This window comes from Cyanistes caeruleus, unplaced genomic scaffold (genome assembly GCF_971803275.1).
Source record: "Cyanistes caeruleus unplaced genomic scaffold, bCyaCae1.hap1.1 HAP1_SCAFFOLD_125, whole genome shotgun sequence".
Lineage (NCBI taxonomy): Eukaryota > Metazoa > Chordata > Aves > Passeriformes > Paridae > Cyanistes > Cyanistes caeruleus.
In genome coordinates this window covers 144,562-161,260 of record NW_028255922.1, presented here as the reverse complement: position 1 = coordinate 161,260, position 16,699 = coordinate 144,562, and the positions used below count along the sequence as shown (strand labels likewise).

Genomic DNA, 16,699 nt, shown 5'->3' with positions numbered 1-16,699 from the left:
GCTGTCACAGCAAAGTTGCTGCTGGCAGAATTCTAAACTGTCCTTTCTTGTGTGATATATTCCAGCCTCTGATTTTTTCCCTTGTGTTTCTTGTTGTCTCTCAGTGTCTGCAGGGCCTGGATTTCCTCCATTCCATCCGGGTGATCCACAGAGATCTGAAGAGCTCCAACATCCTTCTGGGAATGGACGGCTCTGTCAAGCTGGGTGGGTGTTCCTGGCCAGGCACGGCGCTCCCGGGGTGCGGCTGTGGGGCTGCTTCCCAGTGAGGGCCAGAGCCCCACAAGTGCTGCTGGTGGCACTGCCCGGCCCCTGCTGCCAGCTGAGAGCGGCTGCCCCGTGCAGAGAGCTCAGGAGAGGAGCAGGCTGTCAGGAGTGCCTTTGCTCTGGGTATGGCCCTCCCAGAGGGGCAGGAGTTGCAATCTTAAGCTTCAAAGGAAATCAGTAAAGCCAAGCATGAAAGCTGAGGGCTTCTTTAAGGGTCCAGTTCCATCTTTCCTTGGCTACAGCCCTGAGCACTTTTCCAGCTGGATTCAGCACTGCATTCCCAGACTGAGAGTGGGGAATCTTTGTGCTTGGTTTCCTCATTGCAGCTGCCTTTGACAGTGCTTGTTTCTGTCCTCAGCTGATTTTGGCCTCTGTGCTCAGCTCAGCCCTGAGCAGGACCAGTGCAGCTCCATGGTGGGCACTGCTCACTGGATGGCCCCAGAAGTTGTGACCAGTTCTCCTTACGGCCCCAAGGTGGACATCTGGTCCTTTGGCATTGTGACCATCGAGATGGTGGAAGGAGAACCTCCTTACTTCCAGCAAACGGGGGCCATGGTAAGAGGCAAATTCTCCAGGCTTTGCAGAGGCCTGTGAGCACAGGGTGACCCTGCACTGGGAGGAGCAGCTGGAGGTTTCTGCACATCGCAAAGGGAATTCCCACAGCACCTGAGCCTGAACACAGACAAATATTCTGCAGCCTCCAGCAACAATTTGCTTTGGCATTTAAGTTGTTGCAGCTCTTGTGAGGATGACCCAAATACATGAAGCAAGTGCATCAGCTCTAATGTTGTCTTGTACAAAACCCCAAACCAGCCCCAACACCCACACCCAAACCCAACAAGTTTTCTGAAGGAGTTTCTAAAAGAAGTTTTGTGAGATGCATTTCCCCCTGGCTCTTCTCACTGGGAAACTATACTGAAACATGAAGATGATTGTTTAACATCCCCACAGTCTAACACATTTATTTCCTAGTCCAAGCTACTTTCTCTGTGTCACCAAGGCTGAGCTTTCAGCCACACAAACCTGCTGTTCCTTGCCTGGCAGTTTCTGGCATGGGGCAACAGGAATGCTTTTACTTGAGTGTCAGTGGCACTGCAGAGATGCATTTGATGTAAGAATACCTTAAAATAACACAGACAGACCACACTAACTCTTGAAAATGGCCTGTAAAGCTGGTGTCTGTATTTGGAGAAGCAAAATGGGCTATTTCTGATGGAGGTTCCTACTGACAAAGTCAGCCAATGCAATCGGCTCTGAAGGCAAGATCATTTGGATGTTGCAATGGCTGTGGCTGCACCAGGGTTTGGGTTTTTTGGCTGGCCCAGAAGAATGAGCTGTGAGCAGCAGCATCTGTGCCAGGGAGGAAAGTGCCCGGGGAGCTGGGGCAGAGAAAGCGGGCTGGATGTGAGCACGTGTGGGTGTGGAGGAAGCTGTCAGAGCGCTGTGTTTGCTTTTCCTGCAGGCCCGCGCTCTGATCCGGCAGAACGGGAGCCCGCAGCTGCAGGAGCCCAGGCGCCTGTCGGCTCTGCTGCGGGACTTCCTCGAGTGCAGCCTGGAGCCGGACGAGGAGCGGCGCTTCTCTGCCCAGGAGCTGCTGCAGGTGAATGCCAAGCGGCTGCGGGGGAAACGGCAGCGCCAGGGAGGGCTTTTCTTGTGGGGCCCCCTCCCATCATCTCCAGTCCCGCTGCTTTTCACACGCAAAGCCAGCAGAATCCTCGCCTGCTTTGGCTTGGCAGGCTCCTGTCGAGCTCATCTGGAGCTGGTGCCCCGCCACGAGCGGGGACATCTTCAAGCACATCAGGTGGCTCAGAGCCCTGCCTGACCTGAGCCTGGATGTTTCCAGGGAGGAGCCACCTCCCACATCTCTGGGCTCCCTCTCTCAGTGTTTCCCCACTCTCCTGCTACAGCAATTCTTCTTTACATCTAATCTGAGCCCGCTTCCCTCTCTTGACTTTCAAACCATTCCCCTTTGTCCCGTTGCAACAGAGCCTGTGAGGAACTTGAGTCTGGAAAGTAACAGTTCATTTCTTTCTTTTTTATCCCTTGGGCAGCACCCATTTTTGTCATCAGCCAAGCCTCTCTCCAGCCTGACCCCTCTGATCACTGCAGCAAAGCAACTGAGGGAGCAGCGGAGAAGATGAAGCACAGGAGGCCAACTTTTCGTTATAGTAGTTAGGACAAGTTATGTTAGTTATGTTAGTTAACACTGTTAGTTAGTTAGAGTAGGTTAGGACAGCCTGTTTGTTATGGCAGTTATTTGAATAAAATCTCTGTTAAACCTCAATCCCTTGAGGTGTCCTGTCCTTCTCCCGCTGTGACTCAGCTGCCCGGAGCACTGCGAGGGGAGAGCGGGCCCAGCCTCGCCCGGAGCTGAGCCCCAGCAGAGCCTGGCAGAGCCCAGAGCAGCCTCGGCATCTGCAGAGTCAGCCTGGAAGGAGGCGCTTGGAGCCTTCTGGGCTGCAGCCGGCTCTTGCTTACAAACTGTGTGCGCTGGAAAATGCCTCTGGTTCTGCGGGAGGGCAGAAGGGGCCCGGGGAAGGCGCAAGTGCTCCATGCAAGGGAAAAACCTGCCCTGTGTTTGTGAGAAATAACTATGTTGTTGTTGCCCTTTGTATTATGTGCTGGCTTTTGCAAATTATTATAATCAGAACGATTTTGATATAGCACAGTTTGTAATCACTTTTAACTGCTTTTGATATAGTAGTGTTATAAATGACTTTCAAATTTCCAAACAATCAAATTTAATTAATTGATAACATAGCTTAATAAATTGGATACAAAATAATAAAAGAATAGAATTTAGTAAAAAAGAGATACAATTTAGTAGATATATTCAGATACATATATATATATATATATATATATATATGTGAATATAATTGGCCAGTGGTTACAAATGCTTAAGGCATAAACAAAACCGACTGGGGTGTGGGGGGTTCTTCTCACCTCACCTCACGTACGAAACAAAGCACTTCAAGCTAAACTTATATACTGTATGCTTATACATATTCATTAATGTTTCCCATAAGTTTCCTCCTTTTTCTGATTTTACTGACCGTTTATTTTCTAAACTACATCCTGTACCTTAATTTTGACGTGTAACATCTGCAAAGGGGTACATCTGCTTTGTAACACTAATTCTTGATCGTTTCTAATGATAACTTTAGTAACAGTTGCAATTTAAGTAGCACGAATCAATTCCATTTATTACACTGGGAATGGGGAACCCCTGCACTTCCATTTCCGGGCAAACCCCCCTTCCTGGGCACAGAGACCCCCTTGAACTTTCATTTCGGGGCACTGGGAACCCTGGAACTCCCTTACCCACCCCCAAAAACCCCTGCACCCCCTTATCTGGAACCTGGAATCCCCTGAACACCCATTCTCGGGAATGGAAACCTCCCAGAACCCCCATTTCTCGGCACCAGAACCCCCATGAACCTCCATTTTCAGGCACCGGGACCCCTTGAACCCCAGAACAGAGGAAGGGATCCCCCTGAACTCCCATTCCGCTGCAGCAGGACCCCCGTGCACCCCTGTATCCAGGGCTGGAACCCTCCCAAACCCCCCATCCTCACACCCTGGGACCCCCCTGCAGCCAAGCCAGGCTGTTACCCCCCTGCTTTGTTGGTATAACCCAAAGTTATCTCCTCCCCTGCCCTGCCTATCATTGTATCCCAACCCCTTTTTCCAGCACCTTCCCTATCAATCTTGTCCACCCTGCCCCTTGTTCCCAAATGTTCCCTGTCAATCCTGCCTTATGCCAACCCCCTGCTTGGACGTCCCCTTTGGAAATCCCCTAATCCACAGCACCCCATTGGTCCATGTGTCCTATTCCCCTCCCCAGGATATCCCTCACTGGTTGAAATTGTATCCACCCCTGGGCCCTCCCCATATATAAATTGCTGTACGCTTGTGTTCTGTGTCTTTTGTCCCTGGACCCTTGGGTGGTTAAACCTTTCTCTGAACCCCAATATAAAAGACCTTCCCCCCATTCTTGTCTCCACACTGTGCCTGACAGCTGTTAAGTGCTGTAGAGCATTGCTCTAAGCCACATCTCGGGTCATCCTGCTCCAGAGGTGTGTTCCACTCCTGGCGTGGAGCTGAGGAAGAGCTGACCGGCCTTGGCACCATTTCACACCCAGCTGATCCCAGTGTGCCCAATCTCTCCAAGCGCCCACCCCAGCGTGTCCATCTCGCTGGTGCCCTTGAGCTGAAGCCAGCAGCTCCTGGTGCTGCTGGAAACTCCCCCGGCAATGCGGGCTCAGCTCCAGCTGCCAGGTGGAGCACGGCAGCCTGGAGCACCCCCTGAGCCGGCACTGGGGCACGGCCCGGCCCCCACAGCGTCGGGGACAGAAGGGGAGGCACTGGGGGGGCCCAGAGGGGGATTAGGGTGTGCTGGGAGGAAATGGGAGGGAGTTTGAGATAGACTGGTTTAAACTGGGGAAGGGACTGAGGTGCTTAGGATGGCTGGGAAGGGGTTTGAAAGGATGTTGGGGAGGGTGGGATGGGGTTCTGGGGGTCCTGGTGGACCCTGGGAGGGAGTTTGGGGGTGCTGGGTGTCACTGGGAGGGATTTGAGTGAGCCTGGAGGAGCTGGAAGGAGATTGGGCATTGGAAAACAGGGATTAGGATGAGGTTGGTTGTGCTGGGAAGAGACTGGAAGGAGTCTTGATGAGTCCTGGTGGGGCTGGGAAGGGACTGGGAGAGGGTCTGGGGGTCCTGGGGAAGTGGGGAGAAATTGGGAGGGGGCTGAGGGATCCTGAGAGGAACAGGAGGGGCTCTGCTGGGTCCTGAGGAGGCTGGGAAGAGACTGGCAGTGATTTACCAAAATAGTGATACTGATCTGGTATCAACACCAATCTGTTAATGGACAAAAAAACCTCTCCAACAGTTTAAAGTTACAAAGTGGATGTTTAATCACAGCACTGGGTGAGTGTGGGACTCACGCCTTAATATGCACTGCAAGTTCACAAAAGATTCCAGTGTCTATTTATTTACAGAAGTCTTAAAATATCTAAAATACTAATACATATTAATACTAATGCATATGCATAATGCTAACACTTCCCATTCCCAGGTTTGATTAAAATGCATGGTAATGATTTAAAAAGTCATTATGCCTGCATGGTGGGCTCCTTAATTTGAGGAGGGGGTCATTTTGGCATGTAGTGGTCATCAAGAGATGAAGGAAAACCACTCTTCCGCACTCTCACCTTTCTACCTTTACAATGGTTGACATTACAAATAACATTTGGTACAATTCCAATTTCCTTCCTTGTGACTTTTAAATGGGTTTCCAGATGTAAGGTCTGTGATCTTCCTGAACCCGTTTATCAGTTTCTCTTTTCACATTATAAGCACAGCTGACCAAACATACAATGACAAGTAATTTTTTACCTAAGTTCAAGATTCATTAACTCAAATCTTGCTTCTCACTTAAATCATTAACTCTAACTAGTTCCAGCAAGGCCTATCTCTAGCCATAATCTCTAATTTTTCTCTAATTCTTAATTGTTTAAAATTAGTGACTCCAAAAGAGGTTTCAGAGGGTCCTGCGTGGGCTGGGAGAGACTGGGGGGATCCTTGGAGGAGGTTGGGATGTCTGTGAGAGGTTTTGGGGGTCCTGACCCCGGCAGTTGCCCCAGGGATGCGTGAAATGCCACCCGCAGCAAGATGCTGACGGGGACCGGGGGCTCCACGTTGGCCTTCATCTTCCTGGCACTGGGGCTCGGCTTCTGCCTGTGCAGGAAGGTGAGGTGGGGTCACGGGGGTCGTGTCCTCCCCTCCACAGAGTGTGTGTGCTCCCCTCTGGGCCCCCAAGTCCGGTGTCACCCCCTTTTCTCTGCCCACACAGCTCCTGAGGCAAAAGGTTCTTGAAGATTGAAAGTCAACAATTCCCACTGTCATTCTGTATCCTGTTGGATTTTCATTCCCCTGCTTTCATCCAGGTGCCCACAGGGAGCCAGGAAGATGTGGAGCCTCCCAGCCAGGTGTCTTCCCAACACGCATCACCAGGACCACGGATCACCAGGGCTCTGCCCAACGGGGGTCACTGGGGATCATCCAACGCCCATCCTCCCATGGGGGATGGAGCTGGAGCAGCGCACGAAGCTCTTCCCGCACTCGGGGCACTCGCAGGGCTTCCCTTACTGGTGACTCCGTTGGTGTCAAGGTTGAGCTGGTGGAGAAGCTCTTCCCACACTGGGGACACTCGTAGGGCCTCTCCCCAGTGTGGATGCGCCGGTGAACGGTGAGGTGGCCGTTGTACTGGAAGCTCTTCCCGCAGTCGGGGCAGCGGAAGGGCCTCTCGTCTGTGTGAATCCGCTCATGTTTGAGAACATCAGAGCTGCGCTGAAACCTCTTCCCACACTCGGGACACTCGAAGGGCCTCTCCCCAGTGTGGATGAGCTGGTGTACCCTCAGGTAGGAGCTCCACCCAAAGCTCTTCCCACATTCCAAGCAGGTGTAGGGCCGTTCCCCTGTGTGGATCACCTGGTGTGTCATCAGGTCAGAGATACTTCTGAAGCTCTGCCCACATTTCCCACTCTCATACGGCCGTTCCCCACTGTGGATCACCTGGTGTTTCATCAGGTAAGATGTGTTGGTGAAGCTCTTCCCGCATTTCCCACACTCGTAGGGCTTTTCCCCAGTGTGAATCACCTGGTGCTGGATCAGTTGGGAGCTCCACCTGAAACCCTTCCCACACTCCAAGCACTTGTGGGGCTTTTCCCCCTGCTCTGAGCTCCGGCTGGATCTCTGGCCGTGTTCCTGGCACTGGGGGGATCTTTCCTCCTCGGAGCTCCCTGGACTGGATTTGCAGACCCTCCTTGTGCGGCATCTCTGGGGCTTTTTCTTCTCTTCCATCTCAACATAGTTTGGTGTTGAAAGACCCCCGAGCTGTTCACCAGTCTTAACAGAAGTAATTGTGAATGCCGTTTATTTCTATCTTTAGCACACCTTTTATAGGGTTCTACAGGGTCTGCGGGCAGAGCAAGTTACTATTGGCTAACACACACAGGTTTACATTCTTATCCTTGTACACAAGGATATTGTTTTGCTTTACTCTCTCTTCTGCAGGCAAGTTTCAAGGATTTCAGCCCTTAATATCACGACTTATTTCAAAGACTGGTTTGTGCAGACAGGCCTTTACTAATATATAAAATATAGCAACAATTCCCCCTTTCTCTTTTTGCACAAACCAGGCTTTGGATGTGACTCATTCTATAGTTTCATGAAGACAAGATAACACACAACTTAGACTTTCATCCCCATTAACATTATAAGTAAAGTCCGTCCCCCTTCTAGCACAAGAGACCTCAACCATCCGGTGATGCCCCAGCTGGAGAACCAACTTCCAGTGGGGTCACTATCTTCTTTCAGGGCATGTAACCCATCCTGAAGCTGTTGTAGTTGCCCATGGATGGAAACTGAATGATCAGGAAGATTCAGACAGCACATGCCTTCAAACTCCTCACAACCATGTCCTTGTGCTAAGAGCAAAAAGTCAATTGCAGCTCGATTTTGTAATACTGCATGACATACACTACTCACATCAGCTGAAAGTTCACTTAACATTGTGGATGTTAAGTTCAATTTTTTCTTAGTCTAACAAGCGAGCCTTTTTAGAGTTGCTAAGCTTTAATTCATTCAGGCTTCACTTTGACTGACTGATATTTTTTATTTTATCAACTACATTCAGCAATTGGTGTAAACTTGGATGGAAACAAAGTAAGTTTCCCAAAATAACAGAGTTTTCTATGTGGATTAGCAGGAATCTCATTCTATGCTCTATCTCCACAGATTAGGAATATGGAACTAATTAATCGCTTTGGTAATTGTTCTGTGAGATTGCACCACTAATAAAGGCTTTACTCTGTGTAGTAACGAGATCAGCTACAGGGTTGTCTGCAGCCCAGTGCTGCATTACTTTGTTAGAATGACGTTTTGTTGGGGGTTCAAACATTATCCATCCACCTGAGGTATTGGTGGAACCTAACAAATCTAATTCTTCTGGGGGGCCCTATGGTAACATTGAGAACTTTGATAATTTTTACTTGCCAGCAGGCTTCAAGTTGTCTTAATGTGAAGCCAACAGTGCAATTGCACTCTTGCAACATTGCCAATTGATTCAGTCGAGTCTCATTACTGACTAAACCTTTAAATGCTGGAGGATCCCATTCAGGGATTCCTATGAGACAGGTGTGAAAAGGATCTCCAGGTGTGGCTAGGCTCAGACACATTGACCTTTGGCCAGTTCAGTGTGCCAGAGTGACCCATATGTTCTGTCACTTTTGGATGTTAGTTGATTTAACACGATTCAGTCTTGGAACGTTCACTGCTCCCGTGATGTCAGCTGGCAGCTGATCGGTGACTGAGGGCTTTGATGTTCAGGTTGTTCTTCACATCCTTCTAAATCTTAAAACAAAGGATAACTGAAAAATTGGTAGAGACACAACATCATAATAACAACATAGAATTTCTGTTGGCAACTGTCTGTGTAGTGTTCAGACACAACTGTGTCCTGACAGCTCCACTTCTGATCCATGTCTGGAGTACCAAGGCTGTGTGGTGACTTCTCTGTTCACTGGATCTCGTGTGTTCAGAGGCACACAGTCTGGTCAGATGGACAGGTGACCTTTTTGAACCTGCCAACAAAACACAGACACTTCTCCCCTTGAAGTTAATGAATTACACTAATCAAAATGCTTTTAGGGCATCAATTTCCCCCATTTTTTTTAAAAAAAATAAAAATGAGATGTACTTCTGTTATACACATCAACATTAACACAAAACTATATACAATTAGTAAGAACCTATAGCAGTTAAAAATCAATTAAATCAGAAACATTATTAATAACATATGTAATATAAAACTACTATTAATTACTAAAACACTGCACCAGCATCCCATAGTTAGCAAACAAAGAGAAACGAAAAATCATCAGTGAAGGATTGGATCACCACCTCCGGAAATGATTCTCCAAGCCCACTTCAAAATTGATCCAGCTGCCATATTAATAGGGTCAAATTGCTGAGTCAAAAAGTGACTCAAATACTGATTTGGTACAGAAAACATCTGGATCTGCTGGCAAACATTCCGTCCAGGTAAAGTCAAGGCTTGGCCAGGGCCTGGCTTTAAACTGGAAAGATGCCTCTTAACTCATTTCTAAAACAAGGTTCTCAATAGTAGCAGCTAGGAGATGCTCACAGCACAGCAAACTGTTAAAATGCATTTGTACAAAGCAAATGATCAGAAGCCTCAGGTACCAGACCAATCAAACCATGCAGCAGTTGGTTTAATCTGAAGCCTCTCCCATGGCAGCTGATCCTCAGCAATGGTAAATCTTCTTAAAATTCTGGAAACACTGAAAAATAAGAAAGCTATAACAAACAAAAACTGCAGAGATTGTAACAACCAATAGAACTCCTGATGAAGTCAAGGGTGTCACAGACTGCATTCCCTTCTATCCACAAGCAGGTTTCATCAGTGTTCTGTCACAGCTGTTTCAGTTGTGGCTATCTTCATCTCTCTAGGAAAATAACTATACTTTGCAGTTTAGACAAGTGTCTCCAATAAAACATAAAACAATTTAAATTAAACAATATTTAAACCTAACAGTAATGATTTATGACAAAAGGAAGTAACAAACTTAACCTTAAAAGAATATCTAAGTTATAAAACTTAACTTAAAAACATTCAAGCCTAAACATAATAAAACTTGACTTCTCTTAATTCTATTAACACTTAATCTATATTAAATAAAAACATAACTTAATCTTATTCTGTTACTACAAAGAGGCAACTAAAAGTTTGATATATACCTTCTAAACACAATATAATAGTAACATGGATTCACTATGAAGATTATAAAAATGTAACAAGTATATCACAATTCTATGTCATCTAGCTTTGAGAATAACCCACAATAACTGCAAATGGTACTAAAAATACTCATTCAAAACAGGAATTTGCCTAGTATATGTTCAAATTGGTTAGGATTTTAAAGTGCAGTATTTCTAGAGAAAAACCACAACAACACAGGATTTGGCAAGTTGCCATTCAGCTTTTGTAGCACTTTTCAGAAACATTAAGTCTAATTCTTAAACTAAAATCCAAAATCCAAATTGGTATATATGCAGTTATATGTGTTTTATATAACAAAAGGACTCACATTGAAATTACCTTATTAAAATAGTGGAAAAAACAAGCAAATGGGTAATATATACTTTAACTTAACTTTGTCTTGTACAGTGAAGTTCTCTTAACTAATTAATTTTTTTAAACCATAAATATCTTTTGTAGATAACATCAATTGGAAGGTTTTCTTAGTAGCTGTAAATTATACTATATTTTAACCTTAGGTTTTGAGGCTAATTATTGCAAGGTAACTTCTGTTAATATTCACCTTAAACACCTTTTTTTTTGAAAAGGGGCCTTTTTAAACTTTCAAAGAATCACAATAATTTCTCCAGGAAAACTCTAAAAAACTGCAACTGCATAAACTCATAATTACTTAAAACACAAAATTAACTCTAACAGGGTATATAAAAACATTTTTAAAAACCCATGAATCATGACTTTTTAACAAACTGGGTACTATCCCAGTGCTTTTTCTTAGAGAGGGAGCAGGGGGGTGGACTGCCCGCCCTGCTGCTGCTCTCTGCTGCTGTTACCTTTCTTCACATTCTCCACATGCTCTTGCAGAAAAAAAAAAAACAAAAAAACACCTCACAAAGTTAACTTTAACACATACAGCTGTTTCTCTCAATCTCTCTTGTTCACTGATAGAGGAAAAAAGGGGCACAATTTTTACAAAAGCAGGCGAGGCAAAGACACAAAAGTCTCTTAGGACCAGGTGGTAACAACGGTGACCATTCCAGCTTATCAACTTCTAATTACAGTGATGAATTTCGAACTAGGTACCATATAGTTTGTGAATTTTGGCTATTTTGTCTCTTTCTGAAGCTGTCTGAGCCACCTGTTCCTGCTCAGCTGTTTCTGTAATTGTTCAGTGTGGCCTTGGAATTTTTTCTGCACTGCTTCTGCCCCGGGGGTGCCCCCGCTCTCTGCGCACACCTCAGTGCTCCCCCATGTCCCCCTGGTTCGGGTGGAAACCAATCTAAATTTGGATTCTTTTCTTCCAGGGTAGCAAAGTTGGAACTTAAATAAGATTGTAGTGTTAAGAGTGACTCCAAAAGTGAAGCAAATAGTTCAGGATATATCACATCCTGCCGTAACTGAACAGATTCTGTTCGTTGTTTCAGCGTTTCCTCTGGAATTTCTTTCTCATTATTTCCTTCTCTCTGACTCTCCCTCCCTCTTTCCATGGGCAGCATAGACAGGAGTGTTTGCCCAGCAGTGGGAGGCAAAGGCGTGAGCATACCCACAAGCAAGAAGTCCAGGGAGCTCCTTGAGCAAATCAAAACCCTTAAGCTGTGGCTTTTCTAAAAAGCAGGTAAATAAATCATGTGCTGCTTGCCTTTCCATCTTACCGTCAGCGCTGTTGCAGCCCTACAAGGTTTGGCAGCACGTTACGGCCAGGACTCTCCTCTGAGGTCGCCTGGGGCGCGGCACCGTTGCTTTTCGCCGTCCTTGCTGCGGAGGACCCGTCCCCTGTCGCCGACTCCCGTGGCCTTCGCTTTTTAATGTCCCAAAGGTCCCAAAGGTCCCAAGGGTCCCATTTGTTCGGGCGCCATTTGATGAGTTCGGCGGGAGACAAGCAGCACTCAATATGAATGATCAGCAAGTCTCCTTTATTGGCAACTCCAAACTCCCTATATAACATCAATAATTAGGCTCCTACATAGTGCAAAAGCAAGCTCATTATTGGGTATTTAATTTAAGGACAACTCCACCTAGTTCCACCTTCTTGTGGTCGTTCATCTGTGCTGAATTCACATTCTTCTGATCACAGTGTCCTGTTCTCAGTTCACAGTTATCACTAAGGTCTTTCTGACATTGCAACATCTCATACCAACTACACTCTACTGTTGTTTAATTCTTTCTCAGCTAATTGCTGCATGGGAACACGACCTTTGTTAGCTAGCCACTCTACCACACTGCTGAGCTTCGGGAGCCTCCCGGGAAGCACCAGCCCTCCCCAGACCACCCTTGGTAGCACTTTTTCTATTCTCTCTCCTGACAATTTTATCCCCAAAACTGCCGTGGGAACGTTGTATCCAAGCTCATCCTCCAGCGCTGCACTTTCCTCCTGTGAATTCCCTGTGCAGGGAATGTGTCTGTGCTTTTCCCTGCTCTGTTCACTGACAAACAAACCTGAGCCCGTGGGACTGTCAGAGCTCCTTCATGCAATGAAATCAGGTTGTGTTTCTCATGGCATGTTCTGGAGGAGCTTTTCTTGCTGTGTCTTGTGCTGCTGGAAATGACACAAGAGCCAGGAGGGAACAGAAGCTGCTGCTGCCCGTTGGCTCAGGGCCAGGGAACCAAGTTGTGCTCCCGGGCAGTTGGGCCCTGCTGGAAGCAGAGCCGCGTTTCCCTTGAGCAGCTCAAGCTTGTGACAGCTCCAAACAGGAAACCTCAGCAGAAAACTCTTCCTCCAAACTCAGCTGCTTTCCCTCCTGCAGCTGTTTGGGAAAGAGCCTCAAAGCACAGACTCTGCTGGGAGCCATTGGTGCATTTCCTCCCTCCCGGCAGCAGCAGCTCCTGAGCCCTTCACGGGCTCCTGGCCCTTCGCAAACCCTTCAGCTCCCTTGGAACTCTCAGCACTCACTAACATATGCATTTCTTTCATATTTAACTGCATTTAAACTTCTCTTTTTCTCTCCTCTCTATCTTTTTTATCTCCTCTTTATCTCCTTTAATCCCGTCAGCCCCAGTAGGATGGGGATGGAGTCTTGGGGTGGGTGTGGGATGAACTGAGGATCCAGCAGAGAAGGGCAAGGCAGAGGGGAGAGGACTCAGCCAACCCTTCTCCTGCTCTCTCCTCCCCCAGGCTCCAGCTAAAGCAAGTCAGACTGGAAAGGATCCCACAAATGCTGTGTTCTCCTCCCTCTGAGCTTGGCTGGGGATCCTCAGCTTCAGCCTGGTGCAGTGGCTGAGATTCGCTAATTTGAGTTTTTTGGCTAATGCACTAAATAATGTGGTGGGTTTAGCGCTGGCTGAAATCTCCAGGGCACTTACTCATTTCTCACTGTGAGATATGGACTAGGAGAAGGGAAAACCAGGCTTTAAACTTAGAAGGAATAAAAAACTTTATTAACAGGACTATAAGAATGAGAAACCAGAATAAAACTTACAGAACGCCTTTCCTCTCCTGAATAACTTTTGTTTTTGTTTTTTTCAAACTGACAGCATAGAGATAGAACTTGGGATGTTAAAACGGTATTAATTACACAAGAGTTTTTTATTATTTTTTGTAGGGAGAGGACTTTTTTCTTATTGTATCATGAAGACTTTTTTACAAGAAACAGGTTTTTTGTGGTTTTTCATTTTTACAAATAGCAGACATCTGGGAAAAAAATTTTCTATTGTGACATTTTTCTCATTTTTACAGCCCTCCTAGAGGTGTGTCTATGGGTTATGAATTCATGGGGTGTTATTTTAAGGATGAGTTGTTTGAAGGCAAAAGTTTTCTTCATTTGTTTTTGTGATCATCTTTGGAAATGGAAGTTTTCTACTTCTCTCCCTGGGTGCAATGGGCATGTTATTGTTTTTATTTATTTTCTGTTCAGGCTTTTCATGGGATTACAGTTATTTTAACATTTGTTTCATTAATGGATGCTTTTGTTTAGATTTATAGTTTTAATACTTTATTTTATACTTTTTTTCATGAATTAAATGAGATATTTTAGTATATCAGTGATTATCTCTATGGCCTTACTAAATGATTATTTTAGTTTCAGCTGCCATTTTTTCATTTCTTTTCTATCTGAGGTTTGGCCTTTTTTTTTACTGACTTTGATGTTTTTATGTTGTTTTTTTGTGTGTTATTATTTTGTCCTTTTCTGTCCCTGGAGAGATGAACAAGGTTTGTAGGTCTCATGTCTGTATTGAAAGGGTTAATATCTTGCCCAGCCTCATAATCTTCCTAGTGTTCCAAATAAATAGGTACTGTGAGGGATACATATCACAGGTGAGCACCCACTGCACAATCTGCTTTGGATTAAATCCCATCTCCGTCTTCATCAGCTCACAGTCACTGTGACACTATTCCTGCATGGAAGAAACAGGCTGGGATGCCCCTTTCTGCTTTTAATCTTTTTATTGGCAAATGAAATATTCTATTTGAAAACATTCAAACCCTGGAGTTTCTTTGTATTTCCACCTGAAAATGCTGCCAGCCGAGGTTCCCAAGTGTGTGGTATGTGTTTGTGTGCACAGAGCAAAGGTGTCAGCCTGTGTGCGTGGCCCGGGTGTCTGTCAATGTCCATTGAAGCAGACGGCTGGAAGGGGGCTCTGCCCGCCCTGCGCTGCTCCGGGGCTGGGGCTGGGCTGGCAGAGGCTGCAGAGCGCTCTGAGAGGCACAGCCTCAGCCCCGGCCGGCATCTTGTGCACGGTGGCACAGCCTCAGCCCCGGCCGGCATCTTGTGCACGGTGGCACAGCCTCAGCCCCGGCCGGCATCTTGTGCACGGTGGCACAGCCTCAGCCCCGGCCGCCATCTTGTGCATGGTGGCACAGCCTCAGCCCCGGCCGCCATCTTGTGCATGGTGGCACAGCCTCAGCCCCGGCCGCCATCTTGTGCATGGTGGCAGCTCTGAGGGCTGTGCGAGGGACGCTCTTCCCCAGCGCTGTTTCGTGTCCTTTCCTTTCCCAGGATGGCATTTGGAAATGTTTCTTCGGCCCTATCAATACACAACTCACTGTCTTACTCACTTTATGCCTGGAAGGTTCTAAGAAGACAATGAAAAGCATAGCATGATTATGATGCACAAATAGTAGTCAAGAAAACAGTACTCCATAGTGTAGGGCCTGCAGAGCAGGGATTCGTTTATTCAACACCAGGAGTGAGGGGGAAGCTCCACCACAAACTCACTTGTCCATTCTTTGCACAGGACAAGCTTTTAAACTTTTTAAACTTAATGGGCACATTCTACTTTCCTAAGCTTCATATTTTCTAATTCCATGATTATGGAAGCCCTTGCAGCAGGGCTCTGCATGAGGTAGTTGTCAGCCTCCTGGTGGTTGTTTTGGATGAAGGCTCAGGGGCTAACTGAATTCAAAAGGCCTTTTTGTTACACTTCAACACTTCCCTTTTCTGGGAATTCAACACAAACTTATAGTCAGTAAGTTCTACAAGTGCTCTTGCTGTGTGAGGCCACATTGTATCTTTCATTAAGCAATTAATGAAGAAAACACCAATTGCCTACTGAGACCCTTCTGCTCCCTCCCAAATCACTACTCAAGAAGAAGCCTCAGGCACATGCCCATAGTCCCTCTCTGCCAGCAGCTCCGAGCTGCATTGCACAGTGCTTGCTGTGCCCCAGAGAGCACCAAGCAGGCTGGCCTGGTGCCCCTGAATATTTCTGCAAAACCCTCTGCATTTCACAGCTTTGCTGTGGCTCAGTGCAGAGCTCCAGGATTGCAGGCGCTTGGTCCCAGAGCTGTGTGAGGCACTGGCTCGTGCAGATGTGCCCTGACTTGCTGTCAGTGCCTCACGCTGGCCTCGGTTCCCCTGGCAGAAATGCCGTGCCTGAAGGACACTGCCCTGTGCTGGAGCCTGCGGAGCAGCCCGGCTCCCTCCCCCTGTGCCCAGAGTGCTGCACACACTGCTGACCATTGCCAGGAGTTCCAGGGCAGGCGGCAGAAGCGCAGCAATGGTCAGGCAGGGCAGCAGCCCTGGGCTGCTCTTTGCCTTTCTCTCCTCCTGTGCAGACTCCAGACAGCCCATGGCACCAGTGTGTGCTGTGCCCAGCACGGCGCCGCTTCCCCTCAGGAGCAGCCAGCTGCCAGCTTGGCTCTGAGAGCGGAGGATTTGCCTGGTGCCAGCAAGAGGCAGCCAGGGCCAGGCTGCTGCCTCTTGCAGCTCCAAGGGCCTCCTTCCAGCCTGCCTCTGCCGAGGCTCAGGCTTCTCCGGGCTCTGCCAGGGCTCTGCTGGGGCTCCAGCCTGGCCAAGGCTGGGCCCGCTCTCACAGTCGCTGACAGCTCTGCACCACAGGAGACCTTGCACAGCACCCTCACTGCTCTTTCTGCTTTCTCTCTTCAGCCAGACTCTCCTCCAGCCAAAGAGATTTCTCTTCGGGATACAAATCCAAGTGGCAGGAACCCAAATACTCTCGAGTCAAATCTGCACAACCTGCATCTGCACAGGATGTTTGTGTTGCACCGCTCCTCCTTTGGTTTTTCCTGCAAATGCCATTGCTGTTTCTGCCTCAAATAGAAATGCCACAGCATTCTGGCAAAACTTGTCCAGTTGGCCATATTCCAAAGGCAGTGTGGTCTGGAGAGGATGAATGAAGAGGAGCCTTCCCCCCT

The 16,699-nt window shown here is 47.3% G+C and overlaps 2 protein-coding genes across 6 annotated transcripts in view; one reads left to right on the top strand and one right to left on the bottom strand.

The window, feature by feature from the left end:
• The window catches only part of LOC147646091 (serine/threonine-protein kinase PAK 1-like), a 230,347-nt gene extending 227,799 nt beyond the window's left edge, over positions 1–2,548 (top strand). For 4 of the 5 annotated variants that reach the window (XR_015281968.1, XR_015281966.1, XM_086873943.1 and 1 more), the window contains one exon: positions 2,316–2,548. Coding sequence is in view for 2 of the 5 variants with exons in the window: in XM_086873943.1 (XP_086730069.1) it covers positions 2,316–2,405 (90 nt within the window). In the remaining 3 variants the exon portion in view is untranslated. The remainder of the gene's footprint in view (positions 1–2,315) is intronic. The other variant, XR_015281967.1, reaches the window with a different exon arrangement.
• A 2,871-nt stretch (positions 2,549–5,419) lies between these two features.
• On the bottom strand, positions 5,420–7,469 carry LOC147646090 (uncharacterized). Its single transcript, XM_086873934.1, has 2 exons — positions 6,374–7,469; positions 5,420–5,487 (listed from the first exon to the last, which is right to left on the bottom strand). Exons 1-2 carry the CDS (start codon positions 7,128–7,130, stop codon positions 5,420–5,422), a joined length of 825 nt encoding a protein of 274 aa, XP_086730060.1. The 5' UTR covers positions 7,131–7,469.
• Positions 7,470–16,699: the final 9,230 nt, after the last annotated feature.

Coding starts and splice junctions, on each gene's coding strand:
- LOC147646090 (XM_086873934.1), bottom strand. CDS start 7,130: ATGGAAGAGAAGAAAAAGCCCCAGAGATGCCGCACAAGGAGGGTCTGC. Junction 5,488..6,373: donor CCGAGTGCGGGAAGAGCTTC/GTGCGCTGCTCC, acceptor ACCATTGTAAAG/GTAGAAAGGTGAGAGTGCGG.